General features: G+C 34.0%; 1 protein-coding gene across 1 annotated transcript; it reads left to right on the top strand.

Moving 5' to 3' along the window:
• The first annotated feature begins 579 nt into the window (after positions 1-579).
• Positions 580-4,907, top strand: LOC104240457 (uncharacterized). Its single transcript, XM_009795301.2, has 5 exons — positions 580-1,153; positions 1,396-1,466; positions 2,664-2,769; positions 3,915-4,047; positions 4,608-4,907. Exons 1-5 carry the CDS (start codon positions 1,074-1,076, stop codon positions 4,761-4,763), a joined length of 546 nt encoding a protein of 181 aa, XP_009793603.1. The 5' UTR covers positions 580-1,073; the 3' UTR covers positions 4,764-4,907.
• Positions 4,908-17,836: the final 12,929 nt, after the last annotated feature.

The raw sequence follows: 17,836 nt of genomic DNA, 5'->3' as shown, positions 1-17,836 counted from the left end.
GTACTCAGTTGTGCTTGATGCTAAATTTCGGAAGAAAATGTAGATTTTCATGTGTGTGATATTGGGATGTCTTGTTATGTTCTCTGGATCAGTGAAAAATGATATGTAATGTTAGTGCTATTGTGGCTTACTTATTGTTTTTTATTATGCAATGAAGCTTTATGTTTTTGTACAAGGATTTAATGAAGTCATTGCCGTTTATTTGAATGTTTGTGTCTATGACTTAGTTTATTTGCTGTGATAATTAGTTTGGTGTTGTCAAATTGGTGTCTAAGTAAACTGATATGGAGTTCTGAAGTGTTTGAGAAATGACTATTATAACTGACTCATATATGTCCCTATACAATTCAAACTAGGTCTAATTTGCCCTCACATATATTCTATGTGGCTTTATAAGTCTCCCGTTAGTAATGGAAGGCATATACGATCCCATTTGTTGACGACAAAGGCAGAATAGAGACCGACTTTTAATGGAGGACTAACCTGTCCTATTTCATATAGTAAAAGGGTATTTTAGGCCCTTTTCCGTAAAATTAAACACAAGTTTTATAAAGAGCCAAAAAACTATTTGTCTTCCCTGTATTAGATTTTCTTCATCTGTCACTTTCGTCTTACCGTCCATCTCATTCTCATCCAAAAAAACAAAAGAGAGATATTTTTAAACACTCGTCTTCGTAACAAAGACCAAATTACGACGTCGTTTGATCCCCTTTTTTTGATTCCTTGGACATCCCTCTCTCTGCTCAATCAAGAACCTCAATTCCCATCAGTAGAAGTAAAGACTTTTGTGAAGCTATTGATGGCGTGTACCTCTATTTAATTCTCTTCGAAACGCTCAAAATTTCCAGAAGATAAGAATATCACAAATTTAAAATCCAGGCTAAGTTATTAATTTAATTTCTAATCATTTTTCAACAAAACGTGCATGATCCACCAACCCACTGAGCTGAAATTCATGCCTCGGTTACCCATAAATCAATTATTTTACTTCTTATAACTGTATTTGTGGATTTGGGTTCTTGTTAAAGTCCGATAATTGAAAGCTGAAAGCAAAGAAAAAGAGAGGACACAAGATGATGAATCAGATTGGAGGGAAAATTTGTTCCTGGACACGGACGAAGATCGTTGATCCTCTTTTTCAAATCCTCCAAAGGTAGCTATATTTACCCTTTTACCCTTCTTTTTGTTAGAGTATGTAAAAATATGTACGTGTGAAATGAAATGATTATTCCAGCAGGAAAATTGCATTCTTCTTTAGATAAATAATTGGGGTTTTTGGAGTTTTTGAAGTCAGTATCTGAATACTAATATTCTAATAATTTCTTAATGGAAAGATGACAAAGTAAGAAGCTTTACTGATATGCACAATGAATGGTTTTCTTGATTTGTTTCAAGGGGAGCAGAGCCGAAGCAATTGGCATTCTCTGCGGCTCTTGGAATTACATTGGGGGTATTTCCCATTTGTGGTATGTTCTGTTAAGCTGGAATTAGTCCTTATTATCCTTGTTTTATGTAAATTTCTGTTTGTATGAAAGCATTCCTTGTTTACTGCCTTAAGCTTGTGGTGTATTCTCTGACTATGCATTCCAAATTCTTCGACTCGACTCCTAGGAGGTAATTTCATGACAAATAGAAGGTTATCTTTAACTGTAATTCAATTCCTTTCTTAATGTGTTGAGAGAACTATAGAATTGCTAGGGGATGATAATGGTAAAAGAATTAATAATAAGATGTATCGGCGAAGTTTCTTTTACTGAATTTGAAATGGATTAAACCGTGCAATATCAAAATGCTAATGAAATGCTATATTGAGATGGTATTGAAATGATTTAAGAAGGAATTTTGGGATGTATAAATGGATCTGTCGATAGGAGAAGAATAAATGATGTGCTTGTACATATTACAACTTATAGAACTTCTACACTGAGATTTGGAATCAATGGTCCTGTGAATTGGTCAGCAATTGATTAATTGCCATTAGTGTCAGTTTAGGAGCTTCACCCCATAAGAATACGTTTGAATATCTTCCTTGACAGAGTTTTTATTCAACATGCTGTGGAACTATTATTCCTGTCTGGAGTAAGCAAAGCCAACTTCCATACTTATTTCTTTGGTATCACATTGGTTCACTGTATATCATCATTTAAGAAGCTTATTTGTAAATTCATCATTTTACTTTTTCATGATTAAAAAAGGGTAGCCCGGTGCACTAAGCTTCCGCTATGCGCGGGGTCTGGGGAAGGGCTGGACCACATGGGTCTATAATACACAACCTTACCCTGCATTTCTGCAAGAGGTTGTTTCCATGGCTTGAACCCGTGACCTCCTGGTCACATGGTAACAACTTTACCAGTTACGCAAAGGCCCCCTTCTACTTTTTCATGATTATATGATGAAAAATTACGTCATCAATTGATAGAAATATCTAAGTTTTCTTTTCTTAAGAAGTTAACACAAATATGTATTACAAAAGGCAAAACTGTTCAATATCTTACTCTGTGTGTGTATGATGATGAAGGTGAGGTATTAATTAACAGACTACATGTAAGTTGATCCTGTTCAATTTCCACTTTAATTTCTTCATTACTGGCTAGAAATATTGAGTGAACTGATTTCTGCCTTGAAATTATTGAATTGTGCTAATCAAATGTTTTTCTCAACAGGTGTTACTGTGTTCCTATGTGCGATCGCTATTGCATTATTTGGATCCTTTTGTAACGCTCCAACTGTGTTGTTGGCTAACTTCATTGCTACTCCAATTGAGTTGAGGTGCTTAACAGTGGTTCTTTATAAGATCAATTGCTTGATCTTTTGCTATTGCTACAAGTCTATTTCTTCTCCCCAAAGACCATTTTCCCTGCCCCCTTACCTGGTCCAAGATCTCTTTGATGGCTAGGCATCTATGCTATAAAATAGAGGATTTGTTTAATATTTATTTCTGCGATAAAGTGTTGCACATGCTTCTTGTCACCAATCTTTATGCTAGGATCCCTAGAACAAATTCTGTGGGTTGTGAGAAATAGGGAACAAAATGAGGATGTGGCATCATGTTATGCTTTTGGTGATTAGCATCAATTTTATGCTTTTTTAAATCTATGAGCCTGCAGGAGTTAAAGTTTCTTCAATTGCAGAAGGCCCACATTTGGACATAGTATATGTGGATATCTGTTTCCTGTTTATAGTTAAGCTTAAGCCGTGACAAAAAGAAACTCCCTCCCTCTCTCTCTCTCTCTCTCTCTCTCTCTCTCTCTGTGTGTGTGTGTGTGTATGTGTCAAAAAGAAACTCCCTCTCTCTCTCTCTCTATGTATGTGTGTGTGTTTGTGTGTGGGGATTCTTATGTTCAAACTGTATTGTGAGTAAGCTTCAAAAATTTGTGATTTCGTTTCGTTTCATTTGCAGTCCCATGATTTGCAATAATACAACTTTGTCTATGCATGTAAATGTCCTCCTCCTGGCTTCAGGAATCATTGCGTATTTTCAGCTTTGGTATAGTACTTGACATGGAAATGAAGAGAAAAAAAATTAAATAGGTAATGAAGAAGCTATGCCTCTGGCGAAAGATGTGCAACCAAACAGAACACTTATGATATTGAGGATTCATACAGCCGGCACCAACTAGCTTGGGATTGAGGCATTGTTGTTGTTGTTGTTGGGGTATTGACTGTTGGGCATGAATTTTCTGCATCATTACATTTTAGGGGTAACACTAATTTGTTGTTCCCAAGGGTTTAATGTGATATTTTCTTCGACGGTAAACTGTAATCCGCCACTCTTTAATTTAAGCTATATTTCATCAGGTTTTCCATTGTCTCAGCAAACTTGTGATTTCAGTTACATATTTTCTTTAGTACTTAACCTGTGCAAGATATGCATGCTTAAGTCCTCATTTTAGTGCTGTGCTTACATTTTGTAGTCTGGTGATTCCATTCCTACGTTTGGGTGAGTTTGTCACTGGTGGATCTCATTTTCCTTTGACATCTGATGCACTAAAGAAGGTCTTCACCGGTGAGGCTTCACGAGAAGTCCTGCTCAGCATTCTCCATGCTGTAAGTAAAGAAGTTTTCGCATCCAAGCATCTCGTCCTTCTTTTCTTTCTTTTATCAGTATCATCTTCTTGATTGTTAAACAAAAAATTGAGTTTGAGTCTTGTCTGGAACAGCCGGCTTCTTTATCTCATTTATACTACAGCCTGCTAAGTACCAAAAGAAGAGGAAAGTCATATTTCAGTTGTCCATTCTTTTTGGTCAAATTGGATAACTGTGTTGTTCTTTAAAGCTCTGTAAAGCATAACTATCCATTTCATTAATCAGTTATTCATGCATACTTATCAAAGGGTCAAAATGGGAGCCTTGGGGCAACGGTAAAGTGTTCTCTTTGTGACCTATAGGTCACAGTTCGAGCCGTAAAAAAAGCAACCACTTGCATTAAGGTAGGCTGTATATATCACACCCTTGCAGTGCGGTCCTTCCCCGGACCTTGCGTGAACGCGGGATGCCCCTTTTTTTTAAGAATGGGTCACTTATACTTGTAATGTATGGATGTGTGAAGTATGTGTTTATAACTATGACTGATTTTTAGCACTGGACTTTTGGACAACTTTTTGCAGCTGTTGGGGTGGCTTGTTGCTGTACCATTCATCCTAGCTGGACTTTATGTAGTATTTTTGCCATGTTTTACGATCTTGGTTCGTAAGTTCAGTACCGGTCCTCCAAGCCCCAAGAGGCCCCTTATAGACGTCAAGGTTAAAACGAGGGATGTATGATTTTTACATTGTACTAAATGTGTAAGTTTCTGCTAATACTACTTGTAAATTGAACTTAAAAGGGAGTCTGGTATTTCTGTATATGTATTAAGTTCAACATTTCCCCATCTAAGTTCCTCAATTGCCAAAGTCTATTCACCTCCACTGTCATCTCTTTCTTCTCACACAAAAGAATTGTCATTGAATTCTGCTCTTTTAGTCCCTTCACTTGCAGCTTTTACAAATTCAATGTGTTGTAGACTTCGAATGCATTTGTCTTGTAGAAATGAAACCAAGTAGCCACTCTAAAGAGTTGTTATTTAGGAATTAGCCCGTGCGTTCTGAATTTCAATTTTTCAAGACAAAATATTCTAAATTGTCTTGAAATTAAAAAATATTAAGTTTTTTAGTCTAAAAAAATATTCTAAAAATATTCTAAATTGTCTTGAAATTAAGTTTTTTAGTCTAAATAGCATTCTTGAGTCTGTCTTTCATGTGTTTTTGCGGGCAGTGTCTCTCTGTCCTCCACGGTAGGGGTAAGGCTGCGTACATTCTATCCCTTCCAGACCCTACTTGTGGGATTGCACTGAGTTGTTGTTGTTGTATGCGGGCAGTGTATACTCTTCTGGAAGAGTGAGTTCGGTTGGGAGGAACTACACCAAAAATGCTTAATTTTGGGGAATTTTACGGAAATGTCCAAAATAAGTCCTAATTTATCAACTTCTAGCCATTAATCATAGACTTATCAAAATTAGCCAAGCACATACAATTTTTTTTTTAAAAAAACCCAAATAAATAAATTAATTGATCGTTAAATATGTTTAGGTAGGAGTCATGAATACCATATTGAAAATTGCCAGTTACCAGGAAATATAAATACAATTTCTCCTCCTACTATTTTCGAACACAACGTTGATCATCGTTATGTTATACTGCAAAATAAGTAATAAACCAAAAAAAAAAAAAAAAAAAATTGGCATCAAAAGAGTATGAAAAAAGAAATATGTGGGAAATGCAATATGATGCAGAAATGCAATATAGAACCTTCAACGTTATGTCGTATAATTATAATTATAAAACTAATTTTGCAAGTTCGGTTGAGATAGGAGAGATTAAAAAATATAATGTGCATATGTATAAAACTAAAGTTGTATCACTAACATAAATCTTTTTCTTAGAGCTGCCTTCTCATAGTTGTTCTTATTATGTACATGTCAAATACAGAATGTTCAATTTTATGATGTATACTTATAACTATTATTATCATCATTCTTTCATTTTAAGAAAAATGTTCATTGCATGTAATTCTTTTTCAATATTTAATACTTGTTGTCAATACCCAAGAACCTCATTGGTGGAAATGGAGGGTTCGGATTGCAAGCATAATTAATTTTTTCTTGATGTAAAGAAAAAAATTAAATAATTAATTAAGAAAATGAATAATAATTTGCATTATCATTTACTTAAATAGGAAGATATATTGTGTTATATTGAAAAAAACTAATATCACAACTTACGTGATTCAATTTGAAAGATTAACTACAAATAAATAAAAAATAGAAAATTAAAGAGAAATAAGAACATACAAACATGCTTAATGTTATAAATATATTATATTATGGATGTTCATTTAGTACTCCGTTGTAAATAAGCTTCCTGAAGAAGCTTATCCATATGGGACTCCACCGTAAATATGTTTATCTATTTAGTACTATATTGGAAATAAGCTTCCTGAAGAAGCTTATCACTTCGGTACCCGGTTATGGATAAACATTACCCCTAGTAGAAGTTTATCCATACCGGGTATAATAAGCTTATCTTTTCAGTACCCAGTTATGGATAAACATTACCCCCGGTAGAAGATTATCCATACCGGGTATAATAAGCTTATCTTTTCAGTACCCAGTTATGGATAAACATTACCCTCGGTAGAAGATTATCCATATCTGGTACATCAGCAACTTACACAACAGCTTGTAGCAGCTTACACAACCAGCTTGTAGTAGCAGCTTACACAACAGCTTATAGTAGCTTACACTGCAGCTTGTAGTAGCAGCTTACACAACAGCTTGCAGTAGCAGCTTCCTTTCTTCTATAAATAGAAGAGATTTCAGTTCATTATGGACATCAGTTTGAGTTCGAATAATATATCAGTTTCTCTCTATACTTGTCTTTACTTTACAGTCTTTATTTTATAACACGTTATCAGCACGAGACTCTGACATCTCGAGCAAATACTTTGAAAGTATTAGAGGTAAGAACTTTCTTTTCCTAAATAATGTCAAATCTTTCTAAACTTGAATTTGTAGCCCTGGATATATCGGGCAAAAGCTACATGTCTTGGGTGTTTGATGCTGAAATTCATCTTGATGCGATGGGTCTGGCAGACACCATCAAGGATAAAAATCAGGCATCAAACCAAGACCGTGCCAAAGCAATGATATTCCTACGCCATCACCTTGATGAGGGCCTGAAAATGGAATATCTCACTATTAAAGATCCAGTCATACTGTGGAATAATTTGAAAGATAGATATGACCACCTGAAGATGGTCGTTCTTCCACAGGCACGTTATGATTGGACTCATCTAAGGCTACAAGATTTTAAATCTATCAGTGAGTATAATTCTGCTATGTTCAGAATTATTTCCCAATTAAAATTATGTGGTGATAATATTACTGATCATGATATGTTGGAGAAAACTTTCACCACTTTTCATGCCTCGAATATGCTCCTGCAGCAGCAATATCGAGAGATGGGATTTAAAAAGTATTCTGAACTTATCTCACATCTTCTTATAGCAGAGCAACATAATGGGCTATTAATGAAAAATCATGAAAGCCGACCTATTGGTTCTTGTCCATTCCCTGAAGTGAATGAGACGAACTTCCACCAAGCTAAACGTGGAAGAGGTCGTGGCCCCAGTCGTGGTCATGGCCGTGGTCGGGGAAGAAACCCCAATCATGGTAATAATAATGCACCAAAGAAGCCTCCTCACCACCAGCAGTGGAAAAGGAAGGAACAAAAGCATGAAGCGGTGCAAGCGCCAAATGTAGAAAATGCATGCTATAGATGTGGAGGAAAAGGGCACTGGTCACGTACTTGTCGTACGCCAAAGCACCTGGTTGAGCTTTATCAAGCCTCCCTGAAGAAGACAGAGAAAAATGCTGAAGCAAATTTTATTTCTGAAGATAATTTAGACTTCATGCATTTGGATGTAGCTGATTACTTTGCACTCCCAGAAGGAGAAATAAGTCATGTAATCGGTAGTGAATCTGTAGAAATGTAAATATTTTAATTTTTGTTGTTTGTAATAGATAGTATGGTTATGTAATTGTTGTACATAAATAAAAGTTATGCTTTGATAATGATGTTTACTATAATATATTTTATTTATGTTATTTTGAAGAATATGGATAACCCTCAAATTATGTTTGGATCAAAGACAAATCATGAAGATATGTGTGTTATTGATAGTGGAACAACTCATGCCATATTCAACGATCAGAAATACTTTTCTTATTTGCATAAGGAAAAAGCAAATGTTTCAACAATTTCTGGTAATATAAGTTTGATTGAAGGCTCCGGAAGAGCCATAATATTTCTGTCTAAGGGAACAAAACTTATTATAGACAATGCATTGTTCTCCTCCAAGTCCCGAAGAAACTTGTTGAGTTTTATAGATATCCGCCGAAATGGGTATCATGTAGAGACAATAGATGAAATGAACAGGGAATATCTTTGTATTACAAAGAATATTTCTGGCCAGAAATGCATTGTAGAAAAGTTACCAACTTTATCTTCTGGCTTATACTATTCAAAAATTAGTACAATTGAAGCACACTCTATCGTAAACCAGAAGTTTACGGATTCAAATACTTTTGTGCTTTGGCATGGCCGTTTGGGCCATCCCGGATCAATAATGATGAGACGAATTACTGAAAATTCGAGTGGGCATCCATTAAAGAACTTGAAGATTCTTACAAATGACGAATTTTCTTGTGATGCTTGTTATCAAGGAAAAATGATCACTAGACCATCACCGATGAAGGTTGGTATTGAATCCCCTGCCTTTTTAGAGCGTATACATGGGGATATATGTGGACCTATTCACCCACCAAGTGGGTTGTTTAGATATTTTATGGTCCTAATAGATGCATCTTCAAGATGGTCTCATGTGTGCCTACTATCATCTCGCAACCTGGCGTTTGCAAAGCTATTAGCCCAAATAATTCGATTAAGGGCACAATTCCCAGATTATCCTATAAAGGCTATTCGCCTTGATAATGCTGGAGAATTCTCATCTCAAGCTTTTGATGATTATTGTCTATCCGTTGGGATAAAAGTTGAACATCCTGTAGCTTATGTTCATACTCAAAATGGCCTTCCAGAGTCATTTATTAAACACCTACAATTGATAGCAAGACCACTACTTATGAAAACAAAATTGCCCACTACTGTTTGGGGCCATGCTATCTTGCATGCAGCATCACTTATCCGTCTCAGACCGACACATTATAATAAATATTCTCCGTCACAATTAGTTTTTGGTCATGAACCAAATATTGTCCATCTACGAATTTTTGGATGTGCTGTATATGTGCCAGTAGCACCACCACAACGTAGTAAGATGGGACCACAGAGAAGGATAGGAATATATGTTGGGTTTGAATCACCCTCTATTATTCGCTATCTTGAACCATTGACAGGAGATTTATTTACTGCTCGATTTGCAGATTGTCGGTTTGATGAAACAAATTTCCCACAATTAGGGGGAGAGAAAAAGGAAATCAAAAGAGAAATTGTGTGGAAAGTTTCATCATTATCTCACTTTGATCCCCGTACCCCTATATGTAATCAGGAGGTCCAGAAGATCATCCATTTACAGAATATAGCAAATCAAATGCCAGACGCATTTACTGATTTGAAAAGGATAACTAAGTCACATATCCCAGCAGAGAATGTGCCTATCCGAATTGATGTCCCAGTAGGACCATCTACTAGCATGAGAGCTAGTGAACCTAAAGCACGCCTGAAACGTGGTAGGCCTTTGGGTTCTAAGGATCGAAATCCTCGAAAAAGAAAATCGACAAATGATCAAAACGATACTATGAAGGGATCCCCTGAAGAGACCCAAAATCTGATTAGTTCTGAGATTCCTGAAGAAATCAATGAACCTGAAGCTCATGTGAGTGAGGAACTTTTAATAAGTTCGAACGGTGATGGGATTAATTTAAATCGATTTGAAATAGTGGTGGATAATATTTTTGCATATAATGTTGCACTTAATATTATGCAAGATAGTGAGGATCTTGAACCTCGATCTGTCGAAGAATGTCGACAAAGATCTGATTGGCCAAAATGGCAAGAGGCAATTCAATCGGAATTGAAGTCACTTGCTAAAAGAGAGGTCTTTGGACCAGTAGTCCAAACACCTGCTGGTATAAAACCAGTTGGTCATAAATGGGTTTTTGTGCGAAAAAGGAATGATAAAAATGAAGTTGAAAGATACAAAGCTCGCCTTGTTGCACAAGGATTCTCACAACGACCTGGAAGTCGATTTTGATGAAACATATTCACCTGTTATGGATGCCATAACATTTCGATATCTCATCAGTTTAGCACTACATGAAAAGCTTGAAATACATCTAATGGATGTAGTTACAGCTTATCTGTACGGTTCACTTGATAATGAAATTTATATGAAAATTCCTGAAGGATTTAAAATGCCTGAAGCAAAATCTCAGGAAATGTATTCAATCAGATTACAAAGATCTTTGTACGGTTTAAAGCAATCTGGGCGCATGTGGTATAATCGCCTTAGTGAATATTTGCTGAAAGAAGGTTACATAAATGATGTTATTTGTCCATGTATTTTTATAAAGAAAATGGCATCAGAATTTGTTATACTTGCTGTTTATGTTGATGACATAAATCTTGTTGGAACTCCAGAAGAGCTTCAAAAGGCAATTGAATATCTTAAGAAAGAATTTGAGATGAAAGATCTTGGAAAGACAAAACTTTGTCTTGGTCTGCAAATTGAACATTTAGCAGACGGGATCTTTATCCATCAATCTGCCTATACAGAAAGGGTCTTAAAACGCTTTTACATGGACAAAGCGCACCCATTGAGTACACCAATGGTTGTTCGATCACTTGAAGTGAATAAGGATTTGTTCCGACCTCCAGAAGAGGACGAGGAACTCCTTGGTCCCGAAGTACCCTATCTCAGTGCAATTGGTGCACTAATGTATCTTGCTAATGCTACAAGGCCTGACATAGCATTTTCTGTTAATTTACTAGCAAGATATAGTTCTTCTCCTACACGGAGACATTGGAACGGGATTAAGCATATATTGCGATATTTAAAGGGAACTCTTGATATGAGTTTGTTTTATGCTAACAAAGATAGTGCAGACCTTGTTGGTTATGCAGATGCAGGTTATTTATCTGATCCCCATAAAGCTCGATCTCAAACCGGCTACGTATTTACATATGGAGGTACTATCATATCATGGCGCTCCACAAAGCAATCTATTGTTGCTACTTCTTCAAATCACGCTGAGATAATAGCTATTCATGAAGCAAGTAGGGAATGCGTATGGTTGAGATCAATAATTCATTTTATTCGAGAAAAATGTGGTTTGGAATGTGAGAAAAGACCCACAATTTTATACGAAGACAATGCTGCATGCATAGCCCAATTGAAGGGAGGATTTATAAAAGGAGATAGAACGAAGCACATTTCACCAAAATTATTCTACACACACGATCTTCAGAAAAGTGGTGACATTGATGTGCAACAAATCCGTTCAAGTGATAATCCAGCAGATTTATTCACTAAATCTTTGCCAACTTCAACTTTTGAGAAGATGGTATACAAGATTGGAATGCGGAGACTCAAATATTTGAAACAAGGTTTTCATCAGGGGGAGTAAAATACGCGATGCACTCTTTTTCCCTTACTAAGGTTTTTCCCATGGAGTTTTCCTTATAAGGTCTTTAATGAGGCACCTAGCAATGCGTCTTACTAAATATGTGTACTCTTTTTCCTTCACTGGGATTTTTTTCCCACGTGGTTTTTCCTAGTAAGGTTTTAATGAGGCACATTATCTTTTAATGAACATCCAAGGGGAGTGTTATAAATATATTATATTATGGATGTTCATTTAGTACTCCGTTGTAAATAAGCTTCCTGAAGAAGCTTATCCATATGAGACTCCACCGTAAATATGTTTATCTATTTAGTACTATATTGGAAATAAGCTTCCTGAAGAAGCTTATCACTTCGGTACCCGGTTATGGATAAACATTACCCCCAGTAGAAGTTTATCCATATCGGGTATAATAAGCTTATCTTTTCAGTACCCAGTTATGGATAAACATTACCCCCGGTAGAAGATTATCCATACCGGGTATAATAAGCTTATCCATTCAGTACTCCGTTATGGATAAATATTGCTCTCGGTAGAAGATTATCCATATCTGGTACAGCAGCAGCTTACACAGCAGCTTGTAGCAGCTTACACAACAACTTGTAGTAGCAGCTTACACAGCAGCTTATAGTAGCTTACACTGCAGCTTGTAGTAGCAGCTTGTAGTAGCAGCTTCCTTTCTTCTATAAATAGAAGAGATTTCAGTTCATTATGGACATCAGTTTGAGTTCGAATAATATATCAGTTTCTCTCTATACTTGTCTTTACTTTACAGTCTTTATTTTATAACACTTAAGAAAAAGTAGATAAAAAACATACAATAAGTCTCTCTCTGTGCGAATCAAACTGAAACAAAAAAAAAAGTAGATCAAGATCTCAAAAGAGGAAAAATAAAAGAGAAATAAGAACTTACAACTTGCTTAAGAGAAAGTACTTACATAATATTAACCCACTGTGCTTATTTGGATTATGTTACCTGATAGTAGGCAACACAAATGAACACCATTAAATTAGTGAAGATTTTACAATATTCAGATTTTTTTTAAATATTTATGCCATAACGCAATGTATTTTATACCTGAGGAACAACAGGAGCAACAACTGAACTAAACATTAAGGGAAAAAAAATTAAGATATTATACTAAGGAAAACTCAAAATGAATAAAATGTAAGTATTCATAAGCTTATGTACCTATAATATTAGTTAGTAGTATAAAACAAAAAGGAGCGTGGCAGTGGATTCCCTCGTTCTTTTTCCTTTCCCATGCCTGTTAGTTGTTTTCTCTGCCTATTCCTATCTAATATCTAAAGTGAGAAAACTTATGTTTTAGAGATACTCACATTTCAAGATATGTGAAAAGCAAAATTTATTGAAAATCATTAGTTAGTGGAGTGAATTGGTGGAAAAGGGAATATGAATAGATTAGATAATGAAATTGTGCTTTAATTAGTTAAATGAAACGTTAGAACAATAAATAGTATTAGATTAGTAGATGAATCAGTGCTTGCAATTTATGAAACGGTGGAGTAATAATTATTAGACTTTAATTTTTACAATAGCATAAATAAGGAAAAAGCAACAAAAAAAGGAGAAAAAAGATAAATACAAAGCCTAGCATTTGAGACATGCCACATCACCTTTTTCATTTCCACAATTATATATATATATATATATATATATATATTTAACTTTATAATAAATTCTCTCTTTTTTCTTTTTTCTTTTACTGATAGTACCATTAAGCTCTTGAAGAAATTCTCAAGTTGAAGTCAATTTATGTCTTGAATTACTCAGGAATTTTAGTAGTTTAAATTTGACAAAATGAGTTAGGGCGTGTTTGTTATGGTATGAAGGGATCAAGAAAAAAAAAAAGAACTTTTCCCCCAATAAATATAAGTTACTCGCTATCAGATTAAATTACACCATTAAATTATAAGAAATCAAATGTTGAAACTAGGGGAGTACATGGGTCGGGTTGGTTCAGATTTTTCAATTACCAAACAAAACTAATGATGTCGAGTTTTTAAATTTATTAACCAAACCCACAAAGTCGGTTTTTTCAATTTCGATTTTCTCGGGTTTTCGTGTTTTTTTCGGTAAAATCTTCATAACATAAAATATGTAACTTGTGCTCCAAGTATTTCTTTAGTCCTAATAAGATATAACTATATAATGTATTTTTCAAGAAAATAACACAATAATATGAGATAAGTCATAGCATTATACTAAAATATTCAATAACAAAGATAATAAAATTGCATAAAGCAAATATTGCTAATTAATAAGTCATAATAAAAATTAACATAATCTAAAAATACTATATAATTTTAGTATAGCTAATTGGTACTATTAATTACATAACTAAGCAATAAAGAAAAAGAAAAATTAATTATACATTTTTATTATAAACCAATGTAAAATTAAAAATAGATATCCAACACTATCGTCAGTTCTAATGATTGAATTGAATTTCTTTTGTTGGCATTACTGCATTAGTATTGTTTTAAACTTTGTTTGAGTTACTACATTTATGTGCTATAAAATTTATTTACCATTCAAGAATATTAAGTCCAAACTTGAAATAATACGTTATAAGACAAAACTGTAAAAAAATTTAAGAAATATTTATAAATTACATTACAATAAATATTTATATATATATATATATATATATATTTGTAAAAATGTATAAATGTACTACCAGGTTGGTTTGGTTTCGGTTTGACTTTTTAAGTTAAAACCAAACCAAATCAATTATGGTCGTTTTTTTTTCCAATACCAAACTACAATCGAATTTTTTTTTTCTGATTTGATTCGAATTTTGAGTTTGATGCAATTTATCGATTTTCTTTATACACTCCTAGTTAAAACTTTAATTGCCGATACAAATTACTAACTCATATTCGGACAAAGTTAAGTAAACAAAATCGACTTATTATTTCAAGTTTGGTTGAGAACTTCACCGATTGAGATGCAAAAACTCGACTTTGTATGTTTTGAAAAAAATAAAAAAAGGTTTTTAAAATAATCGTGGATGAATATGCGCTGCTCACGAAAGCAACTTTATTTTATTGCAATTTGGAATAATTAACATATCCAAGAATTCAAATTAACAATAATTATATTGTTATATGCTATAAAGGCTGCCCAAACTTGACATTTAATGTTTATCTCAATCGAAGAAGAACCATAACACCATTATACAACCCCTTCATTCATATAAAAAATTTACTCCTAATAAAATTTACCACTAATTTATATATATCAATTAAAAATAGTGGAGAGTGTGACATGGCGCGACTTAGGATTACTGAGGACATGACCCTTGATAGGGAATTATGGAGGTCGAGCATTAAGGTTGTAGGTTAGGGGAGAGTGTGAATATTTCTACAGCACAAGTGAGGGAGACTATCTAGTTAGGAGTTAGACTAGGAATGTCAGTGATCGTCTATTGATGCAGGGCTTTACCTTCTAGTTGTACTATACCAGCCATCTATTACGTATTTCGTATTTCGTATCCTGTATTTCATATTTCATATCTCTTATATATTGTTGTTATTTTTATTACGCATTTTTATGGTACTAATACATCATCTCCTATTGTTTTTTTGAGCCGAGGGTCTCCTGGAAACAGCCTCTCTACCCTTCAGGGTAGGGGTAAGGTCTGCGTACATATTACCCTCCCCAGACCCCACTTGTGGGATTATACTGGGTCGTTGTTGTTGTTGTTGTTGTATCAATTAAAAATAGTAAAGATAAATATTTCCGTCTAATTTCATGGAGAGATTAACATGTTTACTATCATTAGACACAACTTTTTTTTTGGTTTCCCATCTGATGTCCGGTATCTGTATTAGAGCTCGACTATATCCGAATTCACGCCGCGTAAGGTTCCATTCTGGAAAAAGCGCTCCCTATCAAGGAATTTTTCATATTCAAGGCTCGAACCCGAGTCCTGTAATTAAAGGAAGAGCAGCTATATCCGCTGCACCACATTATTTAGTGGTACTTTAATTAAACTTTTTTTGATAAACATTGAGAAATATTACAAAGTTGCAATGACTTCAACATTTCTTTGTTTAGCATGTTGGGCACGTGCTTGCACGAGCCTACCTCTGCTTAGTACGTGCGCTGATACACGCACGACAGGAAATATTAAGGATGAAGAAATACTTAACACTCCACTACCATCCTTGTTGGTCATGATCTTTAGATAAACGTTATGTAGTTTTAAGGTCTTCTGTCGTGTTTATCCTTCGATATTTTTTTAATATATGCTAAGAGTAAAAAAGAGACAACATCAATAAAATAAATAGAATTCTAGTATCTACCTAGTACGTACATATATGGTATTTTAGATTTGGGTTCATATATAATCATTAATTATATGTTGAATATTTTAGAAACTTATTCTGTTTTGTTCTTAATTCTTGTTGGGGAAATTCCAACCCCAGAAGGCAAAATTCAAAAGGACAAGAACAAGTTATATGCCTCCCAAAACCAAGGAGAGGCAAATTTGGAAAGGACAAGAATGATTTATATGCATTGGCTGTTGTTGTGATAATTTATTTTGTATCTTTTTATTCTTATATTCAAAGAGATTGTGCGCATAGATTTGATAAAGTCAACTAAATATGGATTAATGTGGTTTTTATTTTATTTTATAATTAAACCATATTTATCTGATTTCTTGCCAATAATATAATTCCAATGCAACGTGCTGTACTGAATTGTGAGCAACAACAAACAAGTCCTTTTCCATCACGATCACTACGTATTAACGCCCAAAATTACAACGAAAATAATTCAAATTATTTTCACCAATAATTATCTACCTATATCAATTTAGGGTGCAGTCAAAATTAGAGTTATTATGACGGTCACAATCAATCAATATAAACAACAACAACAAACCCCGCCAGTAATATCTCACAAGTGGGGTCTGGGAAAGGTAATGTGTACGCATATTTTACCTCTACCTTATGAAGATCGAGAGATTGTTTTCGATAGATACTCAGTTCAAGAACAATAAAAGGAAGCAATTACCAATTAATAGCAACAACAAAATAAAAGGCAGCGGGAGCAAATGGCAAAACATGCAATAACTAAGAACAAAGGGTCTTGACGAAAGAAACCAAACGTAATTATAATATCGTCTTAGGGTGTGTCTTATATGATGCAACTCAGTTTCCTGTAAAATATTTTCTATGAAAAAATTATTTTTTATTGTTTAGTTATCATAAAATATTTTCAAGAAAACATTTTATATCAAAATGGAAAACTATTTTGATATAGATGGAGAGAATGTGCTTTTGAACTATTTTGAAATATATATATATATATATATATAAATTTTCTCTCACTAGCAAAACACCGGAAAATATTTTTTCTGAAAATTATTAGATCTATGTTGAGTTCTCCCAAACTAAAAGTTAGTAATTAATTGAAGAAGAAAATGAGTTTTCCGTGTGATTAAAGAAAACCATCGTTTTATTAGTAATATTTAGTTTTATAATTTAAACACTATCAACAGACAAAAAAAAATGAAAAAAATAATACTAAGGTCTAAATCCCACCTAACAAACTTTCATGTTTTTCAATATTTTCACGCATCAAGTAATTTATTTCATATATGTCTTAATTGAAGATCAAATTGTAATCAATAAGGGACCCTTAATCAAATGAAACATGTGCATGAAGTTGATCCTAATTAAACAAGCTTGTTCCTAATAGTTTTTGGATAATTGACACATTATTCTCATAGTTGTTTAACTAAAAAAATTGTTTTAGAATAAATAATCGAATTTATATTTAAAAGCCACAAACAAACAGATTAATCCAAAGCGCGTATAGGAAATCGAAGTGCAGTAATGTTAAATAGAGTTTACCAATACAATAGTTTGAACAGGGGCGGACCCACGTGGAGTCAAATGGGTTCATATGAACTCGCTTCATCGAAAAATAACACTGTATATATAGGTATATTTTTGCTGTTTTCAGACAAGTAAAGGTATAAATATAATTTTGAACCCACTTGAAACAAGTAAAATGTCTAGCTTGTTGATAAAGAGGGTTCAAATTTTCCACATGGTCCTGAGTTTGAAACCAGCTAGTCATATATGACCTTTTTTTTTTTTTGAACCCGCTTGATAAAAATC

The sequence above is a fragment of the Nicotiana sylvestris genome, chromosome 6 (assembly GCF_000393655.2).
Source record: "Nicotiana sylvestris chromosome 6, ASM39365v2, whole genome shotgun sequence".
Lineage (NCBI taxonomy): Eukaryota > Viridiplantae > Streptophyta > Magnoliopsida > Solanales > Solanaceae > Nicotiana > Nicotiana sylvestris.
The sequence above is the reverse complement of the archived record's forward strand: the minus strand, read 5'-3'. Positions and strand labels throughout refer to the sequence as shown.